The 22,833-nt window shown below is 57.6% G+C and overlaps 1 protein-coding gene across 5 annotated transcripts in view; it reads left to right on the top strand.

The window, feature by feature from the left end:
- SRCIN1 (SRC kinase signaling inhibitor 1) overlaps positions 1–21,500 on the top strand; it is a 64,596-nt gene extending 43,096 nt beyond the window's left edge. For 3 of the 5 annotated variants that reach the window (XM_040497336.1, XM_040497337.1, XM_040497335.1), the window contains 9 exons: positions 1,036–1,211; positions 6,679–6,809; positions 6,963–7,110; positions 7,451–7,694; positions 8,153–8,387; positions 9,991–10,145; positions 10,409–10,561; positions 14,883–15,029; positions 21,117–21,500. In XM_040497336.1, the coding sequence (XP_040353270.1) occupies positions 1,036–1,211; positions 6,679–6,809; positions 6,963–7,110; positions 7,451–7,694; positions 8,153–8,387; positions 9,991–10,145; positions 10,409–10,561; positions 14,883–15,029; positions 21,117–21,251 (1,524 nt within the window). In that variant the 3' untranslated portion in view covers positions 21,252–21,500. Of the gene's footprint in view, positions 1–1,035; positions 1,212–6,678; positions 6,810–6,962; positions 7,111–7,450; positions 7,695–8,152; positions 8,388–9,972; positions 10,146–10,408; positions 10,562–11,137; positions 11,261–13,390; positions 13,976–14,882; positions 15,030–21,116 lie in introns of all 5 variants that reach the window. The other 2 variants (XM_040497334.1, XM_040497333.1) reach the window with 1 other exon arrangement.
- The last annotated feature ends 1,333 nt before the right edge of the window (positions 21,501–22,833 follow it).

The raw sequence follows: 22,833 nt of genomic DNA, 5'->3' as shown, positions 1-22,833 counted from the left end.
CTCGCCCCGTGCCCCGCCCCCTCAAGCCCCTCCCAGACACGACCCTCCCACTCACGCCGCAACCCCTTCCCACCGCTCGCCCTTGCTCCCTCACTGCGCCCTCCTTACCCTTTCCCTGAAAACTCACTGTTCTCTTGGAGCCCCAGTCCACCCCCACTGAGCCCTTTCCCCCAGTCAGTATCCTCAGGGTAGTCCCAATTCCTTCTTGCCCAGCATTCTCCCCCACCCCTCCTTTGGGCGGAAGCCCCCCCGCCCCAGATCCTCTCCCCTACCCCTTCCTGAGTCCGCACAGTCTTCCCCGCCCTCCCCCGTCTGGCAGATGGTCCCACCAGTCAGGAGCCTGGCATCGCTGTGCCCGCTCCTCCAGAGGGCCCCAGGGCCCGTCAGGTGAGAATAATGAACAGAGACAGGCTGGAGAGGGGGCAGAGAGTTGCCATCTGGGCAACGGATAAGATCTCACCCACCCCCGCCATTGCCCCAACTCAGCCTTAGAACTGGGTTCGAGAGTTAAGTTAGTCTTCTCGCCCCAGCCACGGAAGCTCTATCAAACCCCACTGCTTGAGTCTTTCATCGAAGCCACAGCCATGCAGCCGCACGGTCGGCACGGTCCTGCATAGGGCTTCCTCTTGCCCCCCAAATATGCCCGTCCCGTTCTCCTGTCTCTGTATTTGCCCAGCACGTAACCTCGTTCTCCGCCCCCCCACCCCCCACCCCACCATCATAGCCCTTCGCTCCTGCTCACGGCCACAGCCACGCAGCCGCACCCTCAGCATGTTCCAGTTTAGCACTTCTCCCGCCACTATCCCCATGCCTTTCTCCTCCTGCCTCTATTCTTCCCCAGAATTTAGCCCGGGGCCTCTGTTTCCCACCATCCCACCCCTTCGCTGCTGCTCGCGGCCGCAGCCGAGCAGCTGCTGCTTCGGTGGAGCCCGCCCAGCCTCCGGCTATCCTCTGCCCGCCTCCTCCCGGCCCTTCCCCTGCTGCGCACCTCCATTCCCTCCCACCCTGGTCCATCGGTCCCTCTGCGCCCCGCAGCTACAGAACCTGGAGTCGTTGCGCGCGCTGCTGAAAGGCACAGAGGCGGAGCTGAGCATGCGCGTGTCGGAGGCTGCGCGAAGGCAGGAGGACCCGCTGCAGCGGCAGCGCACCCTGGTGGAGGAGGAGCGGCTGCGCTATCTCAACGACGAGGAGCTCATTACCCAGCAGCTCAAGTGAGGCTGGGCCCCCGGGGCGGAGGGAGGGCTGGGGGTGCGGCCTGGGCCCACAACCTGGTTTCACTGGGAGGTGCAGCTCCCTTCCTTCTGAATCACAGGTGACGTTGGTCTGGTCTGAAGCCTGAGTTCCTTCTCCTCTGTGGCCTGATTTCTCTGTGACCCACAAACCTTTGACCATCTGGCACAATTCCTGATTTCTTTCTTTCTTTTCTTTTTCTTTTTCTTTTTTTTTCCTGGCTTGACGCCCTGCTTTTGCTATGCTTTTGCTTCCTCATGGTCCACAGTCTGGCTTCCCCTTGGCCTGCAGCCTAACTTTCATGTGGCCAGCAGCAGGATTTCAGTCTGTCCTCTGCCTGCTTTCATTCTGGACCTGTGACCTGTACAAAGTGACCCTTGGGGAGCCACAGCTGCCACCACTCCATTTCCCTGACCTCCGAGGCCCGATGTAGCCAAGGAAAACCCTCCTCCCATCCTAGTCCACTAAAACAAGGCTCTAGCTTTTTCAGAAGGTATGAGGAACAGAGAACATCCTGCTCCCAGTTGCTTAGATGTGGAAGGGTTAACCAGAGACAGTCCTCTGATCCAAATTTAGCAAATGGCTGTCTGGCCAAGATTCCGTCGTCTGGCACTGTTGATGGGAGAAGCTGCCTTTTGCTGTCCGTCCACTGAGTGAGCCCCCCCGCCCCATGGCAGCCTTCCCTCATTAGTCACTGGGGTCTGAGACAGAGGTCCTGCTCCTTTCTCTGGCTTCCCTCTTGGTGGCACAGGGCACAAAGGGACTTGAAGTCCAGCTCCAGCATTGAGAGACTATGTGATCAGGGCAGTTTCTGCCCTTCTCTGTTCTTCAGCTTCCTTATCTGTGCCCAATAAGATATTTGCAGTTCTTTCCAGGGAGGGCTTGGGTTCTACTGGCCGGTGACTTGGGGAGCCAGGAGAGGAAAGGATCCCAGCTTGCAAGGGGCTCCTTGAGAAGGGTCCCTACTTCTCAGCCTTGGGCCCACACAGCCTGTGCATTTCAGTAGGGCCCAAGATTCCCATGACCCCTTGGGGCTGAGGTGAAATCAGGGGCCACTTCTCTTGGAAGTAAGCTGGCGGCAGCCACCCCATCACTTACGGTGTAAAAGCTTAGTGACAACGTCAGTCAGATCTCCAAGTAGACTGACGGCTGCCATCACCCCTCATCCACTGACCCGACTTTTCTGTCCTCTCCTTGCCCCTTTTCACTCAGCACAGAGGGGCTGGGTTAGACTTTTTTTAAAGGAGCTTTACTGAGACATTAAAGGAAAATAAAAGAAAATATAAAAGCATAGAGGCAGAAGAGATGAAAGGACAGATAGAAGCTTCTGTCATATGCATGTCTGGTCCTCAGCTTCCTGGGGGCCTCAGTTCTCCAGGAGCACACAGACTCCCTGCCCGCTGTCTTGTTATCAAACTCTGTTCATACTGCTCGCTTGAGAGAGTTTGGGCTGCTACGTTGCTTCTGGCAGGATTCTCCATCCACTTTGAAGGGGGTCCTGCCTTTTCGGGGGGCGGCCCGGGCTGGGCTGTACATCAGCCCCACAGTGGCTCTAGCTTGGCTTACAGGGCCCTCCCTGCCAGCTCCCCTAGCATCCCTGGGCTTTAGGTTGACCAGCAGGCCCATCCTTGCCCCTATCCTGGCTGTAGCCCCTGAAGGCCCACTCTTGCTCGGCTTTGCTCTGCCCCTTCCCCTTGCCCCGGCGTCTTGCTGGAGGTTAAGGCCAATTCTGTGCTTCATTCAGCTTGGCTGTCTCACCTGTTTTTCTACCGAAGCATTTGATCCCTGTCTAGACGTTACCCTCTGCCAGCTGAGACCTTTTGGCCTCTGGAGCCCAACTAGAACTAACCCAGTACCAGCTTTGTAGGCATACGAGCTACTCAGTCACAAAGGGCCCCATGCTCTTAATGGCCCCGTACTCTGCTGTTGTCATCTTGGAATTTGTAATGATTTTTTAACTAGGGGCAAAAATCTTCATATTCCACTGGGCCCCATAAATTACAGAGCTGGTTCCGTCCTGACCCTGCCCTCTCCACCCCTCCAGGACTGAACCTGGGTCTGGAAAGCCCAACCACTTTGTGATAATGGTGTCTAGACTTGCACCAGTCTGGGATTCATTTGCAGGGCACGCACAAGTTGGGTCTCCCAAAACTTTGGCAGGTTTTGTGATCGGAAAATCAAGGTGACGGGGCGCCTGGGTGGCTCAGTCAGTTGAACATCCAACTCGATCTCAGCTCAGGTCTTGATCTCAGGGTCATGAGTTCAAGCCCCACGCTGGGTGTGAAGCCTACTTTAAAAAAATGAGGTGCTAATTGCGCCTAAGGAGGACCTAGCCTCTTCTGCCTGAGAGTTGCAGTGTCGCGTCCTCTTGAAGGCTTACTCGAGTCCTCCTTTAAATGAGGGTCTCTTCCCCTCAGAGTGATGTCTGGAAGTGACCATTTTACAAAACTGACACACCCTGAGCCAGTTAGGTGTCACGCATAGCAGGGGAGAGCTGTTGTTTCCCATGTAGGAGAGCAAGGGCTGGGTGGGACAGGCATGGGGATGGGCTGATGTTAGGTCCAATGTGGAGGTGAGATGCAGCCGAATCCAACAGCCGAAGTCAGACATGAATAGATTCTGCTTTGCTGCAAAATAGTTGCATGACCTGAAACAAGCTACTTAATCTCCCTGAGCCTCTTTTTTTTTTTTTTAATGTTTTAATGTTTATTTATTTTTGAGAGAGAGACAGAGTGTGAGTGGGGGAGGAGCAGAGAGAGAAGGAGACACAGTATCCAAAGTAGGGTCCAGGCTCTGAGCGGTCAGCACAGAGCCCGATGCAGGGCTCAAACCCACAAACCATGAGATCATGACCTGAGCCGAAGTCGGACGCTTAACCGACTGAGCCACCCAGGTGTCGTCCCCCCGCCGCCCAACCCTTTTTAATGCCAAAGTTCATTGTGTTAGTTAGGGTAGCTGCTATAACAAATTGTGTAATGATTTAAAAGTAATAGACATACGTTTTTTTGTTTTTGTTTTTTCTCTCATGGAACAGTACTGGGTGGGTTAGTGGAACAACTGTTTTCCATGCAGTCATTCAGGGACCCAGGCTAATGGAGGTTTTGCCATCTCCAATATATGCCTTCTGAGATCATGCAAAGGGTCCTTGCCTTTCAACCCATAGGAAGGGGGGAAAGAGCATGGAGGAGCTTACAGGGGAGGTTTTAATGGGCAGGCCTGGAAGCAGCCTATACGCCTTCAACTCACTTTCCATTGGCTGGACCTCAGGCATTGGCCATTTTTTTTTTTTTTATTTAAAAAAAAATTTTTTTTAACATTTATTTATTTTTGAGACAGAGAGAGAGAGAGCATGAATAAGGGAGGGTCAGAGAAAGAGGGAGACACAGAATCCGAAACAGGCTCCAGGCTCTGAGCTCTCAGCCCAGAGCCTGACGCAGGGCTCGAACCCACGGACTGTGAGATCATGACCTGAGTGAAGTCGGAGGCTTAACCGACTGAGCCACCCAGGCGCCCCGGCATTGGCCATTTTAACCGCAAGGGATGCTGGGAAATGTAGTCTAATGTCTGAGCTACCGTTTGTGCGTAAACTGGAGGTAATAATGGCTCCCCACACCCAGGATTTTTTGTGAGGATTAAATAAGGTAACGAAAGTGGAGGGCTGAATGTGGCACCTGGTGTGCTATAAGCGCTTAGTACAAGTTAGGCAGCTCTTTAACCTGCAGGGCTGAGTCACAGGAATGTGTCCTTGCCCCAGTGTGGTCTGTCTTTTTCATCCGCTAGTTGGATGGAGATGTATAGGCATGCTGATAAGATTTGCTAGTGACACAGAGCTTTGAGGGGAAGCAAATCTGTTGCAGGGTAGAGCCGAGATTCAAAAGTTGTTCCCACCTGGATTGTTGAGCTGAAATCCAGCAGATGGCATTTGACAAGAATGTATGTAAAGCCTTGCATGTGGGTCAGGGATGTCAGTGACTCAAGTACAGAATTGAAATGACCTACCTGGACAGCGGTTCCTTCTTTCACTTATTCATTCATTCCACAATTATTTACCAGACATCTATTCTGCTCCAGGCACTGTGCCAGGTGCCGGGAATTGGGAGATGAATCCAGAAGACCCGGTCCCTCTCTGCCTGCCAGGAGCTACACAGCCCAGCATGCAAGAGCTCCAAGGGTTGGTGAGGGAGGCAGAAAGCAGACTCCCAACTCCCAAGTGTAGGGAATGGGGAAGAAGTTCCCACTGAGACCTGAGAAAGGAGTGGGAATTAGTCACACGTGTGCATATGTGTGCATGAGTGTGTGTGTGTGTGTGTGTAAATGGAATGTTCTAGGCAGAAGAAATGGCATCGTAAAGGCCTAGAGAAGGCAGCAAGTACAAGGACCTCAGAGAAGTTGTAGACCGTTCTAAACAGAAGGAAGCCAGAGGAGGACAGGGGATGTGGCTGAAGGGAAACTAAGAGCAGCCCCCAGGGACTGACCCCTTACCACCCCTTTCCCATGTGTATTTGCTCCCTTAATCCTCACAATGGCCCCTGGAGGGAAGAACTCTCACTACCCCCCATTTCTTGGATAAGAAGGTTACAGCCCAGAAATAGTACGTAACTTGTCCAAGGTCTCTCTGCTGGGACGGGCAGAGCTGGGATTGGAATTTGGATCTGATTCTAGAGCCAAATTTTCAACTACTACCCTCATGCCCTTCTTGGCTTGGATTTTAGCTTCAGGACGATGGGATCCATGTAAGGTTCAACCCAGGAGGTAATGACTTGGTGTGATTTTACATTTTAGAAAGATGTGGGGCTCGGGGTTCCTGGGTGGCTCAGTCGGTTGAGCGTCCGGCTCTTGGTTTCAGCTCAGGGCATGATCTCACGGTTTCGTGAGTTTGAGCCCCACGTCGCATCAGGCTCTGTGCTGACAGTGCAGAGCCTGCTTGGGATTCTCTCTCTCTTCTTTTCTCTCTCCCCCTCCCCCACTCATGCTGTCTCTGTCTCTCTCAAATAAATAAACAAGCAAAAATACTCTTAAAAAATAAAGATGTGGGGTTTTAAACGGCACAAGCTCAGCATAAATCTGCTGACACCCGAAAGCAGTTTTGTCCTCAAGGGAAGAGGCTGAGTGCCTGGATCATTTGAGAAAAGGTAGATGGACATGGCAGGGGCCACCCCTCAAGAGAGGAGACCCCACAGGGGCACATGCAGTGGCCTCCCGTTCCCGGAAAGGCTGCCAGGTTCTCTGCTGCCTCTTTGGCAGAAAGGGCAGAGGATACAAGTTATAGGGAGGGAGATTCGGGCTGACGTTTGGCATTTCTCTGAGGTTTGATCTCACCTGGGCCTGTAGCCTGGTGAATGGCTTTTAATTGTGATCCGACCGGTGGCCTGATTTCTTTCCAGCTGCCCGATTTCAGGGGGCTGGGCTGGGGCCAGAAGGGCTGAGAGGGTCTCTCTCTGGCTGCAGTGACCTGGAGAAGTCGGTGGAGAAGATCCAACGGGATGTGTCCCACAACCACCGGCTGGTGCCTGGGCCGGAGCTGGAGGAGAAGGCGCTGGTGCTGAAGCAGCTCGGGGAGACCCTGACTGAGCTCAAGGGTGAGCCTGGAGGCGAGCGTGTGGCACGTGGTCCAGTGGGGGAGTCCCTGCTTCACCCCCACCGCCCACCCCCAGGCGCTGCCCTCCCTGCTGCCTGTCCTCCCTGTCCTTGGAGCTGCTCCCTCCCCAGCTCACTCCTTCTGGTCCCCTCAGCTCACTTCCCAGGCCTGCAGAGCAAGATGCGGGTAGTGCTGCGTGTGGAGGTGGAGGCCGTGAAGTTCCTGAAGGAGGAGCCGCAGCGCCTAGACGGGCTACTCAAGCGCTGCCGTGGGGTCACAGACATGCTGGCCCAGATCCGAAGGTCTTTCTATCCCTGACTTCTTATCTCCGACCTCCGATTTCCCAGGAGGTCACACACTGGGCGTAGATCAATAGATCGGCCTGGCCCCTTATCCTGACTCCTTTAGAGGTCACTGATATGCCAACTGGATCTGAACGTCAACTCTGACCTGTGACCCCTGGCATGGTGTAGGCTTGGCTCTCCCTTATGCTGGATGCAGTCACTCCTCCCCAGACCCTTCCATCTGTCCTGCAAGATCCCAGAGCCCTCCTCACACCCTGCCTCCCCCAGGCCAGGCTTCCCTCACACGGGGCCCCCAACACGTGGGTCTCACAGCTGCCCCTAACTCTCCCAACCCCAGGCAAGTGGACGAGGGTGTGTGGCCACCCCCCAACAATCTCCTGAATCAGTCCCCCAAGAAGGTGACGGCCGAGACGGACTTCAACAAGAGCTTGGACTTCGAAATGCCACCCCCCAGCCCTCCACTGAACCTCCATGAGCTGAGTGGGCCCGCTGAGGGAGCCCCTCCTACTCCTAAGGGCAACCCTACCAAAGGCCTGGACGCTGCTGGCAAGAGAAGCGTGGACAAGGCTGTGTCTGTTGAGGTGCTGGGCCCGGGATGGGGGGAGGCACAAGCCAGGCTCGCGTATTCTCGCCACCATCCTAGGTTGGGAAGTGCCAGCACGTGGGTACCTTTTCCTGGGGGAGGAGGAAGTCTGAGAAGCACATGGATGGTGGCATTAGTTCTGCCAGACAGAAAAGCATTTTATGAATCTGCGACAATCAAGGCAGTGTGATGCTGGCATAAGAATGGGCCCTGTGGTCAACGAAGCAGAATAGAATGTCCCCCAACAGGGCTAAGTGTATCAGGAGAGTAGCATGTGACGAAGGCGGCGTTCCAGACTTACAGGGAGCCACTCAAGGAGAAGTCTGAGGGTCCCCCAGGGGCTGGATCAAACTCCCTTCTCCATTCCTGGTGTGTGTGGCTGGGGGAAGGGGCTGCCGCCCCTGAGGCCAGGAGCAGGCAGCTGCTTCAGTGCTGATTCTCAGTCCTCCTGTCAAGGCCGCCGAACGGGACTGGGAGGAGAAGCGGGCAGCCCTGACCCAGTACAGCGCCAAGGACATCAACCGGCTGCTGGAGGAGACGCAGGCAGAGCTGCTGAAGGCCATCCCTGACCTGGACTGTGCGAGCAAGGCCCACCCGGGCCTGGCCCCCACCCCTGACCACAAGCCCCCTAAGGCCCCCCACGGCCAGAAGGCAGCCCCCCGAACGGAGCCCAGTGGAAGGAGGGGCTCAGGTATGGGGGCAGGTAGGGGACTGGCAAAGAGCCCAGAGGAGGGGGGCCCCCATCGTCAGGAGCTCTGGGGTTGGTGGGGGAGGCCCTTGGACGTGAGACCCTCTGCGGTCATCCTGCCAGATGAGGGAGGTGCTGGGGCATCAGCATCCTGACCTTCAGCCACTATAGGGAGACCCAGAGGGCAGGGTAGCACTGGACTCCGTCCGGGGCTTTTCCCGCTGCCGTGACTGCTGCTGAGAGACCCACGCAGGGAGGATGAGCAGGCCCAGGCTCTGTCTGCATGTCATGACCAAGCACGTGCTCTGAACCAGGCTGTGCTGACAGGGCATGGTGCTGGTCCCTACGGTCGTGGTTTCTGTGCTCCCCGAGCCCGTGAGCTCACAGGGGAGGCAGAAATCCAACCAGGAATAGCAGTCACCATTCATTCATTCCTGCTGTACGTATTTGTTAAGCACCTACTGTGTGCTGAGGATGAGGAGATAAGACACTGCATGTTTCCAAGGAGCTTAAAATTTAGTGGCGGTGTAATACTAACATTTTTTTTATCGGGCACTTACTATGTGACGGGAACTACTCCAAATGCTTTCTATATATTAATCCTTACAATTTTGCAACAACCCAGGGGGAAGATACGGTAATTATTCCCATTTTATAGATGAGAACACTAAGGCACAATGTAGCTAAGAGATCTGTCCCGGGCCATGCTTAGTGGGTAAACCAGAAAATAGGACACAGGTGCCACCTGTAGCCGTGGCCACGCAGTCCTAGAGAAGGCCCTGGAAGAGCAGGAAGGGCTTTCCGTTGGAGGTGACTTTCCACTGGAGTCTTGAAAGCAAGTAGGCCTCTCCATGGACAGCGAGAGAGGGCACTTCAGGGAGAGGGAACAGCATGTGCAAATGGCCCGAGGTGTGTGTTTGGTGTTGCTGAGCAGGGCTCAGGCCAGGAAGTAGCAAGCAGAGCTGAGGCTGAAAGATGGGCAGTCGTGGAGGGTGCTGGGCCAAGGAGTTTGGGCATGGTTTGGAGTCATGGGGAGCCACTGGGGCTCAAAGCAGCGGAGTGTCAGGCTCCAGTGACTTTTCTATAGGTTGCCCTTGGAAACAGTCCCCACCCCTGGAAAAACGGGGAGGGGGAGCCTGGTGGGTCAGGCCGGGCTCTTGCACGTGTAACTGCTGTCTCTTGATGGAGAAGAGAGGAAGGTGTGTGCAGGGCAGCCACTGAGGGACAGGCGGGAAAGAGATGGACGAGAGCGGCGTTTCTCAGACTTGAATGTGTGCGCGAAATCGCCGGAAGAGCTGCCAAAATGTGGGTTCTGATACAGCAGCTGTGGGTGAGGCCTGAGCTTCTGCATTTCTAACAGGCTCCCAGGTGCTGCCAGTGCTGCTGGTCCGCAGACCGCACTTTGAGTAGCTGGGGTGGGAGTGCACTAAGAGGAGTGACGGGAGTGGTTTCACGGGGAAGTGAGAGAGAACAAGGAGGGACCTGTGTCCTCCTCCCTGAGCTTTCCTCTCCCCTCCTCCTGGAGGAGGAAGCAAGGTTTCTCCCCTTGGTGCACGGACTGCAAAGTTAAGCGTCCCCTGACCCCCAGCCCCTTGGCTGCCCACAGATGAGCTGACGGTGCCTCGATACCGCACAGAGAAGCCCTCCAAGTCGCCCCCGCCGCCCCCTCCCCGCCGGAGCTTCCCCTCCTCCCATGGCCTGACCACCACGCGCACTGGGGAGGTTGTGGTCACCAGCAAGAAGGACTCGGCCTTCATCAAGGTACCAACCCCACCCGGGGCAGCGGGATACCCAAGATGACCTCTGAAGACCCTCTGGGGCGGAAGGAAAGGAGGGGGCTGGCCAGTGGTGACTCTGTTTATGGCTCGGGCTTCCACCACGGGAAGGGGGCCTCTGGCAGGGGACAGAGGAAGCGGCAGATGAGGAGCTGGAGCAGGAAAGGCCCCCCCCGGATGGGGCCTGTGCGGTGAGCTGGTGCCGGAGGGGGGCAGAGCCTGGTCCTGACGGGGGCCTGGGCCTTGCAGAAGGCCGAGTCCGAGGAACTGGAGGTGCAGAAGCCCCAAGTGAAGCTGCGCCGGACCGTGTCCGAGGTGGCCCGCCCGGCCTCCACACCACCCATCATGGCCTCTGCCATCAAGGATGAGGACGACGAGGACCGCATCATCGCCGAGCTAGAGGTGGGTCAAGGGCATGCCTGGTCCCTGAGTCCTCCTGAGCCAGGCTCCTCCCTCTCCCCACCAAGCTGACCCCACTGGGGAGGGGACTGGGCTTCCGGGCTCCTGCTGAGTGCTGGCCTGTTCGGGACCCCTCCTTCTTGCCTCGATTTCGCCACCGCTGTAAAATGGGGGGAGGGGGCCCGAAGTCCCTCTTTGCAGGTTTGAGAGTTTTTTTATGGTAGTCTCTGAAACCCCCCCCAACACCGCTGCCCCGAGACCCCCTATGCTCTGAGACTCCCAGGCCTGAATGTTCTGAGAACAGAGTGCTTTAACACCCTGATACCCACGTACCTTGAGCACCCCCCTGTGCCGTAAGTCACCCATCCTCAAGTGCTCTCAGCCCCTCTCCCCAAGTGGCTGGAGACCCCGACTACCTAGGCCTCGGGAGGAGGAGACAAGATGGAGGGCAGAGTGGCCAGTGAGCATGGTGAGGGGCTGAGGAGTAAGGCTGGCGTCCCTCCCGGTGGGCCACAGGCCAGCACCCCTGTCCTCCTTGTGCCCCCTTCTCCAAACCTGCCCCCACCTTCTGCTCCTCAGGTGTTTGAGAGAAGCTCAGTGTCTTCCCTCCCCCCCACGCCCCGCCGCCAGCCGATCCCCACCTTGCTGGCACCCCAGGACCTGGGGCCCCCTGGGGGCTCAGCCCAGGGCCCCACATGGAAGGTAACGGGCTGTCCCCCACCTCTCACGGCTCTGTCTCTGCCTGTGCCTCCACACCTTCCTCTCCTCACCTCTCACGCTAACCCGCTAACACGCCAGTCACGTCCCCACGTCTGGCCACTGCCACAGCCTCACCCGCCTGGCCTCACCCCTGCCCTGCCACAAGGACAGGCGTGTAACCCTTCCCTCCCTCTTCGAGACTCTAGCAGTCTGGTACCTGGTGGCGCCTCGTGTCTGCATTTTCTTACAGGCTTGATTCTGAGTTGGGTATTTTGTTCCAATCTGCAGCCAGAGTTCAGATCTGACCCAGAGCCTGGGTTTTGTCTTGGTCCAAGATGGGAGCTTGGATCTTGCTCACTACATGACTTTAGGTCCAACTCAGAATCTGACTTTGTCCTGAGCCCTTGCCTAGTCAGTCCCTGCACCTGACTCCTCTCCTCTGCTGCTGGTGCCAGGTGGGGGCTCCGTTTCCCCCCCTAGAATCTATGCCTTGCACCAGGGGCCAGGAGAAAGGCTCACTGATAGCCTCCTTCTATCCCATGGCCCCAGTGGTCAGGGAACTTGGAGTAGAAGCAGCCTATGCCCTTCCTCAGCTGCTGGTTTTGTCTCTTAGCATTGGGAAGTTCTTCCTTCTCTCTAACTTCAGTCCTTGCTGCTGTCCTGCTACACTTATTCTCTCTTTATTCTTTCTTGGGAATTTGGGGGTAGACCGCTGTCTGCACCCCCCTCCCAGGGGATTGTGCTTGGGGAGGGGGACCTGGGGAAGGCGGCCTGGGAATCTCTCCCTCTTCCCAGTCAGGTTGGGGCAGGAGGGCCTCTGCTCTGGGGAGAGGGCGGCCTCCTGTGCACACACATGCTCACCTACCTTGTCTGGTTCTCTCTGGCCCACAGTGGGCTCCACGCTGTCTCGTACCTGATTTCTGGCCTGGCTTGAGGCTTGAAGCTTGTGGTGCTTTGGCTCCCTGGCCAGGGGGAGCAGACAGGCACTAAACAGGTGGACAGAACTGTCTGCCGGGCAAAGGATGGGCACAGAGCAGTCTAAGGAGCCATCTGGGGATGAGCAGTACGGAAGGGGTGCCCCATGGGCTGGCCATGCCCTTGGCACTTTGGCCCACTGCACCCAGCTGCTCCTGCCTCTTTCTGGCCTTTGGGAGCTAATCCTGAAGGGGTCCAGTGGGCAAAGCCCCCCTGCTGGCCTTTTCGGCTGGCTTCCCCTCTGCATCCTGTGGCGCCATCGAGCAGTGGAGCCGGGCAGGCATGGGTCGCCTCTCTGTCTTCCCAGCCTGCACCCCGCCACCTCCAGGTAAGCAGGTGGCAAGGCTGGGTGGGTTGCCTTGGGGGAGGGAGGCTTGAGGTCCCTGCTGCCCCCCTGGAATATCCCCATGGCTCCTTTTGGTGGAAAGAGCACTGGACTTGGAGTCAGACTGCCTGGGTTCAAATCCTGGCTCTGCCACTAACTAGCTGGGGGTAAGTGACCTTGGGTGGATCTCAGGACACCCACCCTCAATGTCCTCATCTGTAAAGTGAGGACCACAGGAGCAGTAGCCATTTCGTGCCGAAGAAGAATTTGGCTGAGCCCCTCCCCTTGTGGCTGTGAAGCCCTTGGAGAAAGCTCCAAAAGTAGAGGGTGACGGGGCCAGGAGTCTCTGGCCTGAGATTAGGGTGACAGCCCCACCCTTTGAGGCCAGGTCAATTCAACAAATAGCTAATATTTGCCAAGTGCTGACGCTGTTCTAAGCACACGCTCGCGTGAGCTCACTTAATTTTCCACCACCTCTCTGCTCTTGTTACCTCTGGGCAAACTCATGGGAGGACCCATGGGACCTGCTCCCAGAGTTTAACGTGGGCAGTGAGAGGCAACCCTGTGTCTGTGCTTCCCGATAAATCAGCGTCTCTGCCAGCAAGTGGGAGACCACAGTATGGGGTCAGAAGAGGCCCGAGTTCTAGTCCCAGCCTTGCCTCTGACTTGTTGAGCGAACTCAGTCACCACCCTCCCCTGCCTCAGTTTCCCCATCTGTGAAAGGAAGGGGCTGGGTTCACCCGCATCTGACGCCCCCCCTGCCCGCACCATCCCAGCTCAGGGTGTTTGGTTTGCAGGGATCATAGTCTCCCTCATCTTTCTTCTCCCCCCAGGCTGCCCCAAGTCCCAGGGCTTTCTGCGTCCCCCAGATCATCTTGACGGAGTGTACCCCCAACCCTCCCTCCCCAGCAGAGGCCAGACCTGAGGAATCCGGTCACAGGACAGCCCCCACCCCGCGACCCCGGACCCTGGCTGGCAGTGGGAGGGGCTGGGATGGTGCACGGGCCCTGCCAGAGGTAGTGACCAAGGCTGCCCAGCCCAGGAGCAGCTTGGCGCCTGAGAAGGACGGGGCGGCTCAGAAGAGACTGGGGACGAGGAGCTGCATCGCAGAGGAGGGAGGAGCCGGCGTCCCCTGTTCTTGGGGACCAGCCCCTGACGGGACTCTGGAGCCCTCCACTGCTGACAGCCACGCAGAGGAGACCCCCAAGGACACGGGACAGGATGTCCAACCCGGCAGTGGGGAGCCCAGGGGCCAGCCCGCTGCCGGCCTGGGCTGCACAGTGAGAGGCGCCACCACCCAGCGGATGGACAGCCTGGAGGAGACACTCCGGGAGCTGGAAGCCACTCTGAGCCAGATGGGCGCAGCCCTCGCCATGGGGCCCCCTGGCAGCCCCCCACCCCTGCCACCCGGTCCCCAGGTGGCTGCCTCCTCCCCTAGCCTCTCCCCCTGCCTTCATGCTCTAGACTCTGTCCTCAGAGCTGCAGAGTGGGGGGGCTGCAGGGGCACCACACCAGCCCCCTCCTCCCACTGGCCTTTTCTCAGCCCCTGCCAGCCTCCTGAGAGCCCGGTGCCATACGGGGTTTGCAGGCAGAGCCTGGGAGGCTGGGAAGCTGGCCTACCCAGGGATCAGCCCAGCCAGCCCTGGCAGGGACCGGGTCCTCTCCCCTCTGCTCTGTATCTATAAACCAACAAATAAAGTTCTCTCCTCCTTTTCCATCCCCGCGCTCCCCTCCCCCTCTCCTGTCTGACTCTCTTTGCCTCTGTTGTTTCTCTGTCTTCGCCTCTGACTCCCCAGAGCCCTTGTGGGCAGGGTGGTACCTGGGGTGGTTCAAAGGAGTTGGGCTTGTCCATCTCTAGGGAGACTTCACCCCCATTCTCCCGTTCAGAGGAAGACATAGGTCTGGGGCTGCTAATCTGACTCTGTCTGCCATTATAAAGACCCCGCCTCAAATCTCAGGCATGCTCTGCCAGACCCAGCAGTGGGGGTGATGGCAAGGACTCTCACTTTGGAAGTGGCTTCTCCGGGAGAGTACTTGCTACCCCTGGGTTACTCAAGGAAACCACCAAAGAGCCCTCCCTGAGGAGCTGTTGGGAACCTGGCTGGGAGGCCCCTGTCCCCTCTTCTGCAGGGAGGCCTTAAGCCTGGCCTCAGAGAGTGGACCTGGGTCCTGGACTGGGATGTGGGGCCCGGGAGGTCCAAAGGTCTCCAGTTGCCAAGGGCCCACCGAGGAGGTCCCAGCCCAGCCCCAGAGATCAGGTCACCCAGCGCCTAGGATTCCGGAATGATCCCGCCTCCAACCCCCACCCTGTTCCTCTTCCTGCAGAGTGGTGGTGGCAGTGTGCCACCCATGAAGGTGGTGACTCCAGGGGCCTCTCGGCTGAAGGCAGTCCAGGGCCAGGCAGGCAGCCCCGACAAAGGCAAGCATGGCAAGCAGAGGGCCGAGTACATGAGAATCCAGGCCCAGCAGCAGGTAGGTGTGGGCGCTGTGGGGTGGGGCTTGGCCCATCCTGGCCCCTCCCTCCCTCCCCCCCCCCCCCCCCCCGCTGGGTGGGGGGGGGGGGGGGGGGGGGGGGGCCCCCCAGGCCCCCCCCCCCCCCCCCCCCCCCCCCCCCCCCCGCACACCCGCAGTGCTGTGTGCTCCTGCTGTGAGCTGGGCATCTCCTGCCAGCTGTCCAGAGACCTCCTCCCTGCCAGCACAGCCCCACCAGTTCCGTGAGCCATCTTTTGCCTCCTCCCGTCAACCCTGGCTCTCTGGAGCTGCTCTACAACATACATTTTTTACCAGGCCACTCTCCTTTTAGGAGACCCTCACTGGGAGCCGAGAAGGTCTCTCCCCGGCTGCTCCTGGAGGAGGGGGAGCCGGAGGACTCATGTCCCCACTGGCCCGATGCCTGAGGCCCTTCCAAGGCCGGGCCTGCCCTGGGGTGTGGGAGCGGGCTGCCGCGTCCCTTTGTCCTCCTGCTTCTGCTCCGCTTCCTCTCCCTGCATTCAGCCCCCCTCTCGCGGGGGTCGGGTCCTCCCCACTCTCCTCTTGGCCTCCCTCTTGGATTTTGGGCCGTCTCCCACCTGAGGGAGAGACCAATTCTGCATCTGCTTTTCAGTCTTGTGTTTGGGCTTTGGTGGGTTCCACTGACGTCAGTGGGGAGGGGGAGATGTGGCTCCCAGGTGGGCTGGGAATGACAGGGCTGCTGTCACCTCTTTCAGATTTAGTCAGCGGGCTTGGGGGCAGGTGTATGGAATTGACAGCCTCACCTGTGGCTGTTTCTGCCCTTTGGCCTGCCGTGTGGCCTGGTCAGAAGGTGCAGGGTGGTCCCTGGGCCTAGATACGAGAGACCTTTAGCGTGCTCATTTGGTTCAGTAGCATTTCTGAGCACCTGCTGTGTGCCAGGCCCGTTCTGGGTGCTGGGGTGGGAGTGGGTGCTGTAAAATGTCCACATACTGTGACCTGAAGAAGGTTCTAGGCTCCGAGGCAGGAGGTTAGAGATGGCAAGTCCAGCTACCTTCTTTACTGATGAAGGGACAGCTCAGAGAAGGAAAGGGGCAGAGCCAGGATGGGACCCAGGAATCGCAAAGCCCTTTCTACCACATGGCCCTGGGACGGCCCTGGGCACGCAAGGCCCTGCCTCCCTGTCTGCTGGTTCCCTGGAGAGACCCCTGGAGACGGGCCACCCAGGCCCCACCCGCCCCCGACCAGCTCTCCTCACTAGCTCCCTGCTGGCCCGCCATCTTCCTCATGGGTCCCCAGACACGTCCTGCAAACCCCACCCCCAGCTCTTTGTCCTGCCACCACAGTGCAGGACACCACGAGTTCCCCTCGTCCTGTCCGGGCCGGTCCCTCCTTCGTGTCCACAACAGCAGCTGATATTTGCTCACTTATGCCAGGCTCACACATTATATCGTTTCATGTTCACCACACCAGTCCGAGGAACATCCTCCTGATCCCCCTTTGTTAGATGGGGAAACTGAGGCTTTGCCCAAGGTCACGCCGCTGGCAAAAAGAGCAGGACTAGCATCCAGGCTGTGTGAGGCCCCTCCCCCCACACACCCTGCCTTTGGCCTCTTCAGTGGGCACCTTGCTGGGCTACAACTATGCTCTGTCATCTCTCTCCCTGACTTCCCCCGCTCCAGGCACCCCGCTCCTCTCTCCTGCCCCCTTGTCCCCTCTGTGGCCTCTACGCCCTCTCCTCCATTCAGTTCCCAGCCCACCGCACCTTCCCTCCAGCCTCATCCCAGGGCTGGGCTAGGTCTCCAGTGGCCTCCAGACTTTCTCTTTCTCCCATGCCCTACTCCGCTCTCTGCAGGATGTGCGGTATAGACCCTGCCCCCCGCCACATACACACGAGTGCACGTGCACACACACACACACACACACACACACACACACACAGGGGGGAGCTGTGTGTAGACCCTCCGTTCCTTGCTATCCTCTCCTCCCTTGTCAGCCCTCACCCTGACCCTCCTGACTCCTTTCTGGGCGTTTCTCCTCTGCCTCTTCACTTCGCTGGGCCCCACTTCCTCCTGGGCCTCTTAGCTCTTCATACCACACACACCTCCCCCTGGCACCCCCTGTCCCTGGCCGGAGTCTCTGTTCTGAGCCCAAGCCTGCCCATTAGAAAATGTCACCCTCCCTCCCCGGGGCATCCACCACGCTGGGGAGTCTCGGTGGCTCCTCCTTCCTCCCTCACCACCTACTGTCCATGGTTCTCTCCCCACCAGGACCACAGGCCTAGCCATCCCTCTCACTTGCACTGTCTAGGAGCCTTTCTTTAAAAAAGCACCTTCTCCCTAATAAAGCGATATATGTTTCTTGTGGGAATTTCTTAAAGAAGCAGGGGAAAAAATCATCTTATGCCTCATTACCTAAATGCATGCCCTTCTAAGGTCTCCCTGTGACTTCTGTCATCTCTAGCCTATTTTCCCAGACCTGTGGGCTGGGGAGGGATATTTACAAAATGCAAATTATCGATTAGGTCATTCCCCCAACTCCAAGCCCATGCCCACTGCTCCCTGCCGGGTGAGAACATTACCCAGCGTGCTTTGTGACCAGCCTGGGTTCCTTCCTCCTGGTTCTCCTGACACCCTCCACCCCACACCCTCGATTTGCTCCAGCCACACTGGGTCAGTGTCCTCTGGGCCCAGGCTGTGAACTTGGTCAAAGTCCTCAGCCTTCTGCAGGCTCCTCCCTCATCTGTACAATGGGGACAGAAACCCAGCAGCAGGGTTCTGAGGTCACATAATACCTGGTGTGGGAAAGAACTGTGAGAGCCCCCACGGTGCTCTGCTCAGGAGAGTCCCCATAATCCTCCACTGCCCTGGACGTTTGTCAGTGCCAAGGGCCAGGCAGCGGCCTTTCTCCTATCATGTGGTTCTAACATTTGGGGCTCGAAGCTGCCTTTGACAACGACAAGGGGAAGGAGAATAAAAGCGCCAGGACTAGAGACACCAAAACTAGGGGGAAGAGAGTTCCAAGATGGGGTTGCAACAATGCCTTAATCCTACCGAGAAAGCAGAGGAAACAGTTGAGGAAAAAGCTCTTGGATGTTGTGCTCAAGATGCAGGGGTGGGATGGTAGCCAGATTTCCAGGGGCGTGCGGATCCAAGGCCTGGTGCAGATGGGAAATCGTGGACACCCCCTCTTCTGCTAGGGCCTGAGAGATCAGTTGAACACCTGCTATAACCCCCCAGGTGGTCCTGCCTCCCCGCCCCCTGCATTGGCTGCCTTCGCTCTCAGGGGTTCTAGGCACACAGATCTGTTTAGGAGGAGGAGAACCTTCCCCAGGAGCCCCCAGCTGACCTCCCCTCTCTTCTCATTGCCCGTTTCCGAATCGGTCACTGGCCAGGAGAACAGAATTGTTCCAAATGTGTAGATTGCTCAGGACCCACCCCACCTGGGCTGAGGGAAAGGCCCACGTTTCCTGATAGATGGAGGCCTGATTCAGGCAGGATTTCATCAGTGAGGAGGGAGGGCGTGTGGGCCTGGGAGGAAGTGACCCTGGAGGAGGCACCAGCCAGCAGGGTCTGCCGACATGAGATGGTCTGTGCCTGTGCGGAGATCTGTGACCTAGCGCGGAGCTGCAGGCCAGCACTCTCAGGGCGTGGAGCGGGTGCTAGACTCTGACCCACGGGAGGAGGAGGGCTGCAGGGCTCAGCCCTCTGGGCCCAGCTAATGGCTCTGGTCTCCTCCCAGCTGAAAGCTGAAGGTTTCTGCCTTGCCGCAAAGGTGACAGAGCTCTGTTTCTCCAGACACAATTGGAAGTGACAGGGGAAGACTGGTTGGTGAAATGAAGTGATAGAAAACTTGAGAGACAACTGCTGTGTTACCTGAGAAGTGAGCTGCACGGGGACAGGAGCATTGGGCACAGGGGGCATGCTCCCTCAGCCTCAGGAGCGGGGACTTTAGATGTCGCCACGGCCAGTCTCCTCGAAGGGAAGGATGGCTGATAAGGCTTTATAAACAAGTGCTCCAAGAGCAGCTACAAGCGATCTTGGTCTCCATGAAGAAGGAGCGGGGGTGTCCACACAGGCCATTTACAGGCCTTGCGCTGGCTGTGGGAGGAAGGGGCCCTCGCCTGGGTGAGGACATGTCACCGGAGTGAATAGAGGAGTCAGGTGGCTGTACAAGCTGGAAGGCAGATATTCCAAAGACCAAAGCTCAGAATGGACCAGGGCTCTTGACAAACGCTAAAGGGAAGGAAGAGAAAAAGCTTTTAACTAGAGAGATGGGTTGAGAACAAAGAGGACAGCCCGGAGGGAATCAGCAGCCAGCTTGGGGACACGGTGAGATGTGAGGGGACACAGGGGGCTCCCCTCCCACCTGGCTTTGGGAGAAAGAACTTTGAATGGGAAAGGGTGGGAGGGGAGGGGCGGGACTGGAGCCCAAGGCTAATGACCCGGAGTGAGACAGCTCTAGGTTGCCTTGTAATGAGCCTGTGTCCGGGCCCAGGTACCGGGACCCCGTGAGCAGGGGCCATGACTGGCACACGGCCCTCGGTCAAAGGACTGAGTGAACGGAAAGATCTTGTGGCTGCAGCCCTGGAACCTCTTTGAGTCCAAACAGAAGAGCTACAGTAAAGGGGGAGGGGTTAGGAGGCCCAGACGGGAGACCCTTGCCTTGATTTTTCATAAAGGGAAAATGCAGACTGCAGACGACTTGTGCGATGGGCAAAACCCAGATGAATCACTGCACGTGTGGAAGAAGAAATGGTGATCATCAACAGCAAGGGCAGGTTCACGGTCAGCCAGTCAGGCTGCCTGAGATCTCCTCGTTGCCCTTGCTGGCTGCTGGAGGCGCTCTCTGCCTTCCCTACCGGGAGGCATCTGCTAAAGCCCACCCAGCGGCGGGTGGTAGTGTAGGTGGGTGGGAAATGGAGTGACCTTGCCCAGATCGAGGCTGTGGGAGGTCTCTAACGATGTGCCACAGCACTCTGTTTCCTTCCGCTTCCTTCCTTCCTTCCTTTTTTTTTTTTTTTTTTTTTAAATCAATGCTATTTGTTTATCATACTAGTGGCTTGGGGGGGTGGGGGAGGGGTGGACAACTACAACCACAGAGAGAAACCCAGTCTGCGGAGCCCCGTCCCAGTGGCTCTTAAGGTCGTGTGCAGCAGGGTCACCTAGGGTGCCGGCCTAAAATGCAGATTCCCGAGCCTGAGCCAGAGGTATGTTCTGGAGCAGGGGCCCCAAAATCTGCATCTGTGACACATCATCCTCTGGAGGTGATGCAGGTGGCTCTGGAACCATACAAAGATCCAGACCCAATAGGGACACAGGGAGTCCGCCAGAGGCGGGAGGAGGCGCGGCTCTTTCTAATTATCAGAGCTGACCAGTGAGGGCAGACACTTCACGGGGGAGTGACCTCCCATGACCCACAACCCACAAGGCTGAAGGCTGGAGGAGCACTTGTAGGGGATGCAGTGGGGCTTCCTGCCTTGGGTCAGAGGCTGGAGGCAGTGAGTGCCTTTTCTTCCAGCTTGCTGTGGGAGGGGTTGGGGGGGTTCTTTAGAGAAGTGCTCCCCCGGGGAGGACAAACTTGCCCCTTAGTTGTCCCCATAAGACCTTCTGCTTAGTAGCAGCCTCCTGCAGAAGCCAGAAGGGGCCCTGCGGGGCTGCTGGCCCGTTGAGACTAACACCCCACCGACTCCCAGCCTGGGCCTCTAGTCTCTCTGCCCGCACCCCTGTGGTGGCCAACCTCTCACACCTTCCTCCCTCTCCTGTCCTCCCCACTCCCACCTCCCTGTCCACCTGTCCTTGGTGTGGTCTCCCCTGTGTTTCTCTGGTCTCTCTCCTCCTCCTTCTCTCTTTCCCCTAAGTAACCCTGGTCCCTAGGCCTTTGGGTCCAACTCTGTCCCCACCCCCCTACCCTGTTCTGTCCCCCACTGTGGCCCCTTCCTCCCCATCTCAGGGGATGACTCTCTCCAGATGCCCCTCTGGCTTCTTCCTTTTGCAGTTAATGTTCTCTTGGATTTGTGGAGGTTTTTCATTTTTAAGAACTTCAGCTGGGGACCAGCATGAAGGCTCTCCATTCCTCTCTCTGACCCCCTGACCCCTGTTTTTGTTCCAGGCCACTAAACCATCTAAAGAGATGAGCGGGTCGAATGAGACCTCAAGCCCAGTCTCAGAAAAGCCCGCGGCTTCCAGAACCTCTATCCCTGTATTGACTTCCTTTGGGGCGAGGAATTCTTCCATCTCCTTCTAGAAGCCCCCTCCCACCTCCACCTCAGCCTGTCCCCCCTCCTCACCCCTGTCACTTCTCTCCCTGCTCACCTTCCTCTCATCTCCACCCTACCCCCACCCCATTCTCTGGACCCTCTGAAGGGTTTGCCGCGGGTGTGGCCCTCCTCCGCTCTCTGCACCCATCCCCTTGTTGGTGTTTTTGGTTTTTTAAACGACTCACTTTTAATTATCTTTTTTTTTTTTTTTTAAGTAAAACAGTAAAACTAAAAACCAAAACACACCACCTTCCCTTGATTTCCTGTTTCTGGCCTGCCTCCTGTCATCCTTGCTCCATTTTCTCTTTACCCACGCTTCCTCCCAAGTCCATCCCCACGTTCCTGCACCCTACGCTCCCTTCCTGAGAGCACTCCAACAAAACTCTGAGCCACGGAGACTTGGAGCGGCGGGACACCCCTCTCCCCTTCCTCGGAAACCTCCCTGGAGGAATACCTGGACGTTGGACCAACCCCCACTATCAGGCCGGCAGCCAGAATGCAGGGAGACTCTAGCCCTGGAGGTGCCCCACCTGCCGGCCTCAACAGGACTGAACTCCACTCCGCTCCGCTCCCTCTGCTCGTGCCCTGTGGGTCTGGAGTCATGATGGGTGGGGCAGGGGTGGAGGGGCCAGTATGAGGCCTTTGAATCTGCGTGTCCGTGTCTGTGGAGACGAGTCGGCTTCCTGGGACTCCCTTCTTGTTTGTGGTGAGGAGCCGCCTGGCCCGTGCCGAGCGAGGAGGGGGCCCTGCTGGACGGTTGGTTGTGGGTGGCGGGTTGAGCAGACAGCCTGACCCTGGGGGTCACTGCCTTGGAAGAGGGCAGCCCCGAGGAGGGGTATTTGGTACTTTCAGTTTCCTAATTTAGCACTTTAAATGACATTAACTTATTTAATGGGGGTAGGGTGGGCAAGAATGAAGGGCCTAGAAAACTAGATTTGGGGACCTGGAGGGTGGGAAGGGGCTGGTTGTAAGGGAAGTGGGGGGAATAGAGAGGGTCTGATGGGGGGGGCGGTGAGGACAGCTCTGACCCAAAGGTCAAGTGACATGACCTTCAGCCATCTTCTTTGAGATAATGAGGGTTTTCAGGGAAGGGATGAGATGTGATTTTTTCAGCGGGGAGCTGGTGACCCTTGGTGAGTTCCTTGAGGGTCCCTGAGGCCTGACCAGCCAGCCAGCGCCCCTAAACCGACCTGTGGATGCCTGTGTAGCTTAAGGCCAGGTCCGGAGAGGAGGAGAGAAAGACCAATTTTGGTTCTCAGCCCCAGGCCACCCAAGGGCACAGTGAGGGGCCAGCAAGGGGGTTACACGAGTGGGGGGTGGTGCAAGGAGGGTCCCCAGGGAGTAGGATTCTTATTTGGAGCACAAAGTGGGGTAAGCACAGGGGAGACTTTGGAGTTAGCCTCCCCAAGTAAGCACAGAAAGAAGGAGCCATTGAAGGGGCAGAACCCCCTAGTCCCTGGGGGCTGGCTGGAAGGTCAGTGCCTGGGGAGAGCCAGGGGAGCTGTTGAGGGCTGGGGAGGGAGGGGAAACCAGGGTTGTGTTTCTTCATTTCTTTTTGTTTTGTTTTTG

The sequence above is a fragment of the Herpailurus yagouaroundi genome, unplaced genomic scaffold (assembly GCF_014898765.1).
Source record: "Herpailurus yagouaroundi ecotype Mexico unplaced genomic scaffold, PumYag 189, whole genome shotgun sequence".
In the NCBI taxonomy this organism is placed as follows: domain Eukaryota; kingdom Metazoa; phylum Chordata; class Mammalia; order Carnivora; family Felidae; genus Herpailurus; species Herpailurus yagouaroundi.
The sequence above is the reverse complement of the archived record's forward strand: the minus strand, read 5'-3'. Positions and strand labels throughout refer to the sequence as shown.